Source organism: Clarias gariepinus, chromosome 10 (assembly GCF_024256425.1).
Source record: "Clarias gariepinus isolate MV-2021 ecotype Netherlands chromosome 10, CGAR_prim_01v2, whole genome shotgun sequence".
NCBI lineage: Eukaryota > Metazoa > Chordata > Actinopteri > Siluriformes > Clariidae > Clarias > Clarias gariepinus.
The window spans coordinates 1,982,713-1,989,967 of record NC_071109.1 but is presented as its reverse complement, the minus strand read 5'-3'; the positions used below and the strand labels follow the sequence as shown (position 1 = coordinate 1,989,967).

At 39.8% G+C, this 7,255-nt stretch overlaps 1 protein-coding gene across 1 annotated transcript; it reads right to left on the bottom strand.

Annotated features, from left to right (window-relative positions):
- Positions 1–3,290: 3,290 nt before the first annotated feature.
- si:dkey-109l4.3 (uncharacterized protein LOC559137 homolog) lies at positions 3,291–7,204 on the bottom strand. Its single transcript, XM_053506368.1, has 4 exons — positions 6,939–7,204; positions 4,940–5,131; positions 4,468–4,550; positions 3,291–3,765 (listed from the first exon to the last, which is right to left on the bottom strand). Exons 1-4 carry the CDS (start codon positions 7,090–7,092, stop codon positions 3,727–3,729), a joined length of 468 nt encoding a protein of 155 aa, XP_053362343.1. The 5' UTR covers positions 7,093–7,204; the 3' UTR covers positions 3,291–3,726.
- Between the last annotated feature and the right edge of the window lie 51 nt (positions 7,205–7,255).

Here is a 7,255-nt window from a genome sequence, read left to right as displayed (position 1 = left end):
AAGCGGTAATAGTGTCACCGTTTTCCGTTTTCTATTGCACACACACACTTGACCATAATCACACACTAATCATGCAGACTGAAGCCTCTGCCTGGATAATGTTTTCCCGAGACTGCCGCTCTAGAGTCCTCGGCTTAAAGAGGGGCAGCTTAAGAACACTTACGGGTTCAATAAATATGCAATCAGTGGAAGTCCGGGCGCTTAGGCATGAGACGGACACTGTGACATCACAATCTAAAATTAAAAAAATTTTTTTTTTTAATCCTTCGTCAAAAGAATGACATAACCATGTCATAAACAGGAATAACATGCAGGCTGATCGTTATCTGATTTAAACAGATATTTAAGTAATCGTTCGCTCTACTCATGTACAGTAGGCATGATGTCGTCAGATTCCTAGCAAAAAAAAGGAAAAAAAAATCAATCAGTGCACCTGAAATGGTATCACCTATTGGTCTGTAACCATGACAACAAGCACAGGTAATAGTTTCGGCGCAGTGAAATGAAAAAAAAAAAAATACACAGAAAGGATTGACTCATGGCCTATGGCGCATGGAATTGTTTTAATCAAAAGGACCACGGCCGAGAGCGCTGACGATGAGCTGTAACCATGGCAACAGTTATATAATGGTAGCCTATTAAAAATGTAGGCGGGACTATAAAGTTTGTTCAATAAAATCATAATGAGTTTAATTACAAGGAAGCAAAACACGTACAAAGGCTCCTTTTTAAGCGCTGGGAAGCAAGCGAGCGAATCAGGCGCAATTATCGGGGCGCTCCTTTCCCTCCATCTCGTCCCTTATTTCCTTTCAGTTTTCTTTTCAGAAATCCGATGCGAGTCAAGTGAGCTTGCTTTGATAAACATTTAGCTTGTAATAAAGCCAAGATTAAGCTACATATTTTTTTATTATAATATTTAATAAATGCCATCATTGTACTGCTACACAATTTGACAAAGAAACGTTTGATGATGCTTTTATGTCAATAGATTATAGACTGGGATCAGACTGAGGCATCCTGACATGAACTGATTACACACTCCAGGTGTAAAGAGCGTGTGTGTGTGTGTGTGTGTGTGTGTGATTGTTGTCAGTGAAGGTGTTCTGGTGTAACATATATTGGAGGTGAGAATCTCAGCTGATTAAACTGTACACACTTTTAATACGAAACTGATCATGTAAAGAGCTTGCTAATGAGCTGATGAGTGAAACCAGTTGTGTTAAATGAGGTAGGACTCGGCGGTGCTGTGTGTCAAATGAATGAACCCTGAATATGTGCACCAAATCCAAATCATGGGCTCATACTGTCACTGAACTATAGTGTTTTACTGAATCATGCTGTCAAGGTAAATCACACCAGCGCTGAACCACACCATCACTGTACCGCACCATCGCTGAACCACACCATCACTGAATTACACCATCACTGAACCACACCATCACCGAACCACACCATCACCGAATCACACCATCACTGAACCACACCATCACTGAATTACACCATCACTGAACCACACCATCACCGAACCACACCATCACCGAATCACACCATCACTGAATCACACCATCACTGAATTACACCATCACTGCTAAATAAAACGGTCACTGAATAGTTTAATCACACTGTATCTCTAATTTGCACTGTATTACTGAATCACTCTGTATCACTGAATAATACTGTGATTGAATCACTGAATCACACGCCTGAATCATACTATCTCCGAATCACCCTGTAATACACGAGTATAAAGTGGTATTGTCAATGAATCACTGAATCGGTTCACTGAATCATACTGTACCACTGAATCAAACCATAGCTAACTGTATCGCAGAATCACACTGTCTCTGAATCACCCTGTATCGCATCTGCACAGCTCTGCGTGACTCAGGACAGGAACACAGCACGAGCGTCAAGGTCAAATCCTTGGTATCTTCTGTCAATATCACCGATGCCTGTGGGCGACGCTGCCACTGTGCTCAAAAGCTCTTAAATATAATCTTCACTTTTCCTCTATTTATAACGACCTAAAGGGGACATGAGGGGCTCATCTGCTCCTAGCAGGTCATCACAACTCCAGCGTGCATGAATCCCTGGAGATAGAGATCTGGGGTTTAGGGATCGTCAGTTCTGCTGCCAGAGAGCAGGGAGCAGCAGGGCACTGCAGATTGTGTGGTCAGGTGGCGGCTGGTGTTGATTTGGAAAAGAAGGAGAAAGAGAGGGAGGGAAGGGGGGTGGGGGGGTGTAGAGGAAGTCCAATTGTGTCACTTCAGAGGGTGCACGGAGGTGTCAGCCATCGCTAATGAAGTGTGTTCACTGTAATGAGTACCGCACCCAAGAAACAGGGGGGAAAAAAACCTGAAAGACTCGAGCGGCCGAGAAAATATATCGAGGATCTCTTGCTGTTTAACACAAACGCACATGCAGAAAATGAATTACCCATTTAACAGCATTCAAGTGTGAAAGGAAGCTAAATAAAGCTCATTCTATATGACTGATGTATAGTAATGTAAGGATTTGTAGACATTAAATGGTTTTACTGCCATCTTGTGGACAATTCCAGGCATCACAGTTCCCAAATTCCACAGCAGCGCCTCATGATCAACAGTAAACCATAATGATGTGCATAATTCTAGTCAGGAATTAATTTCAACGTTTAAAAAAAGATAATAAATAATGATGTCGATTACACAGTGTTCGTTAATGACTCGGGAGAATTAGAGACGCATGTGCAGTCCATCTAAAACTGACAGCTGTGGGAAAATTACCGCCTCGATTTATGGATCCGAAGGCACGGCTAATTACGCCTAATGGATCTGAAGTGATTTCTGAAGTCATTACATCTGTGTTCATTTAAAATCAGACTGTTTATTTAAAACACATTTATAATTTTAACTCATTGAAGGTGGATTATATAAGAAAGATTCCTAACAATCCTTAATACAGTTCACAGTTTAAAGATTTTGTAAAACAAATAATAATAATAATAATAAAAATCTATTAATTTAAATAGATTTTGAGAAAAAAAAATTCCCCCATCTATCTGTCATTTCTATCTATCTATCTATCTAATTCCTTTTTTTTTTATTCACTTTGAAATGGCAGAGAGAGACCATGAGAACCTGCTATAGAGAAGTACAGTATATACTGTACACACACGTATTGATTTACAGCAAAATAAAAACGTATTTAAGCTGCAATTAGTACAGAAATGAATCACTTGGACAGAAATTCTATTTGTGTTAATACACTGTTTATTACAAAAGACGTACACGATAAACACAGATAAAAAAACATAACAAATAAATCGAACAAGGCCACCTTTGCAGATAAGAAACATAAATATGCAATTCATTTCAGTTTGATGAGAATATAAGGTGCAGGATGTGTGTGTTTTAAAGATTAGGTAACAGTACGATGCGGAGGAAAGTGATGCCACAAAAGTTTTGGCGCCCTCTGTACAGTCATATGCATTTTAATGCATAAAATGAGGAGCTTTCATTCAATCTACAGGAACTTTATTCTAAAATCTACAGAAAGAACACAGACTTGTCTAGAAGAACGGCGTGGATCTTTTTAAAGAACGTGATCAGAACCAGAAAAAACAATGAACCTGAACTGAACAACAAAGCTGGTAATATTTAGAGGAACCAAAAATGAAATGTGATCAGTTATGTGAAGTTTGTATGTGTGATTGTGTGTACACACACACACACGTGTGTGTCCTCTTTACAAACACTCGAGAGAGCTCAGCACCTCCTGAAACACCTGCAAACACACAAAAAAAAGCAATGATTTCACATAACACGATACACACACTACTGCATGTCAGAACAGAACTCGGCTAAATGTGTTGAAGCAACATTAATATCATGACACGTTATACGTCACACACGTCACACTACACTTTTCAGAAATATATAATAATAATAATAATAATAATAAATTATAGTGATGTCTTTGTTTTACAAACTATTTTCCAATATTTTAGTATTCTGTTTTTTTTTTTATAATTTTTCATCATTTGTTTCATCATAATAATGTCAAAATACTTTTAAATATTTAACATTATGGTATTAAATAGTAATAAACAGTATTAACATCAATACTGTTCGTATTTCTACACATCTTAAAAAAGGTATCGAAAAATTTCAGCTTTATTTTTTACATTAAATCTATTTATCATTATAGATATTGTGCTCCACAATAAAGTATCACGACATACGATATACAGTATAATATGATAATATGGTGCAGCCCTGTATCAGTTATAGAACATTGTTAATCCTCGTAAATGCCATTTTTTTATTTAACACAGTATTATTATCACTTTACATATCATGTGCTTTTTAAACATGAAGCGTTTAGACAGATCTGCAGACTGATATGGAGGACGATTAATAAATCTCTGGACAATCACTAACCAGGTCTGAGATTAAAATCACTGTGGACTTTTAACGCCTTACTTACATCAGTGTTTGTGAAGAAGTAGGACAGAGCGATGAAGAGTTTCCGCTCCGCTTTGCTGTATCTCCAGCAGTGAAGAGCCTGACCTGTGTGACAGAACATCACAAGAGCAAAACTGAACAGCTTTAGGAAAAGTTTAACATTAACAGCATTCTGCAAACGTCCTCATCCTGGGTGACTTACATTTTTATTTTATTTTACATCTAAAAGGTTGAGGGTTAAGGGCCTTGCTCAAGTGGCAACTTGGGGTTTGAACCTGGAGCCTTCTGATCAGCAGCCCAACACCTAAACCACTTAGCTACACCTACCCTAACCAAAGTGAAAACACAGCAGCGTGTCGACGTTCTGACTCGTTACAAGACGTTTAACAGACTTTTCTTTAACACCTACTACACACATACAGGACATATTTATGGCTCCTATATTTACTATAAACTGTTATTTGTGAATGGATTCTCCTCGTTCACTTCTTTACCTCGCACTCTTTGGTGGAAGCCTCCGGTATCGTCGCCGGTGCAGAAGTAGCCCTGCTCGAAGCTGATCTGTTCATATTTGCGCATGTTGGCGAGAACGGTGCCGCGCACTGGGAGGTACAGGGTGCTTCCGCTCCCCTGCCATCTCTCAGAGTAATACACACCCCTCTGACCGTCGATCTTCATGAAATGGCCTAAAAGCACAAAAACACCGCAGAAGAGAACATGGAGATGAGGAGCATCAGGAGACTGAAGACATTGACTTTTTTAGAAGAAGAAGAAGAAGACGAGGTAGGCAGCAATAAACTACCATAGATCAGAATTAAGATATTAAGGTGTGGTGTTTACCGGCGGTTGGCGTCAACTATGTTGCATTAGCGCCACCTTCTGGTCTTGATCAGTTTAAATCATCTTTTCTAGTCCTGTCGGCTCATCATGTGATTACCGTACGAGACATGCATCCTTAAACACCACTCATAACCCTTTCCACTGATGTATTTGATCAGATTTTAACTGCACAATCTATATAAATTGGTATGACAGTGATGTAGTGTGTAGTGATGCACCTTCGTCCTGGGTCTGTAGGGATTCCTCAGGGTTTTCTGGTTTCCTTCAACTTCCTGTATTATAGTCTATCAGAGATAGTCTTACCTTCTGACTCTCCCCTTTTAGTTATGCTGTTATAGTTAGTCCTGCCGGAGTCTCTGCTTGCACTCTACACTGAATATATATTCACATTATACATTATGTGACTGTGACCAGACCTAACTGTTATCTTTCCTCTTCTGCTCTCCCCTCTTCTGTTCTCTCTCCCCCTCTCTCTCTTCCCTCTCTTTGTCGAGCTACACATGTCGTTCCTGAGCTGCCAGTGATCCAGACTCCCTCTGCCCTCCGGACCTGTCTGACCCATCCTGGTGCCCCGCTTCTGCTTGGAGATCTCGTCACATGGTCGCGTCTGGTGTCTGGTTTCACTCTACCATGGAGACGGTTCTGGCCTCGAACGGATGTTGACAGCTGTTTCTCTGAGGACTTGACTTGGCTGCAGTTGCTTGATAGTTCAGGACTGGAGTTTCCTACAAGTCTACCTGAGTCTCCAATAACTACCTGGACTCCATATTAACATCAGTTAACAGAAACTGGTACAGCTGAACTGGCTAACACATTCATCTAACCTGATTCATGCAATCTCACATTCCATACAAACGTAAATAATTCTTTGGAGTGTTAAAAGCGCTATACAAATAAAATTGAATTGAATAGTCTGACTATAACACACTAAAAGTGTGTGTTCGTGTTTGTGTGCGTGTGCATATTGTGATGTGACTTTTCAATCAGGATGTATTCCCAGGACAGACTCTGGATTCTCAGCGACACTCAGCAGGATAAAGCGCTGACTGAAGATAAATAAAATAAGGTATAAACTGTAGAAAATACAATGTGTGTAGGACGCGTTGCATCATAAAATAAGGAAATGTCCAGATTAACAAATGCTCTAACGTCTAGAACAAATTAAAATGAGTTTAGCATTGAATAATTTAATCCTGCATAATGCACCAAATTTCATCCATCCATCCAGGAACCTCATAGTCCAACTAGGAACCTTGCAGGGCGATGGTGATGAACATTGTATCTATTTCTATTTCTATGACCGTAGTAGGACCTCCGGGTCATTCACACACACACTATGGCCAAAGTTTTTTTTTTTTGACTTTGGGAGGAAACCGGAGGACCTGGAGGACCTTGGAGGTGTGAGGCCGCAATGCAAACCACTACATGATGCTGTTGCAGAAACTACTGTATGGAATGCATGCACAAATAAATAAATAAATAATAAATAAATAAATAAATGATGAATGAATGAATAACTGAGATCTGTTAGTGATGGTCAGGTCTCAAACACACACACACACACACACAGACCTGTTGCTGTATCTGAATAAACAGATGGAGGATGATTATTTCCAGTGCATGCACCATTAAAGAGCACTTCATGTAACTTACTGTGACTTTTTATTGATTGTTTATCAGGAGAAACATCTGGACAGTCACTTCTCTCTCCAGTCATGTTTGGGAAATCTGCTCTTTTACGCTTTTGGGGTAAATATCCTGCAGCTGCATCACTGCAGGGGTGTAACCCGGACAGCTCCATGTTCATACATGCACATCAATCAGTGTGAGATCAGATGCAAATCTGTCAAAGCTGTAAAAATCTGGCAGAATTAAAAACAATTCATAAACAGCTCGTTTAAAAGCTGCACTGAACCGCGTTACGGCGGCTGCCTGAATCAGTGCCTGATTAAAAGTCTACTCTCGTCTAC

Excerpts from the sequence above, each read along its gene's own strand:
- si:dkey-109l4.3 (XM_053506368.1), bottom strand. The coding sequence starts at position 7,092 with ATGAACATGGAGCTGTCCGGGTTACACCCCTGCAGTGATGCAGCTGCA. Across the intron at positions 5,132-6,938 it reads ACAATCAATAAAAAGTCACA|GCCATTTCATGAAGATCGAC; the intron begins GTAAGTTACATG and ends TTGTGCTTTTAG. Across the intron at positions 3,766-4,467 it reads ACTTCTTCACAAACACTGAT|GTGTTTCAGGAGGTGCTGAG; the intron begins GTAAGTAAGGCG and ends GTGTGTTTGCAG.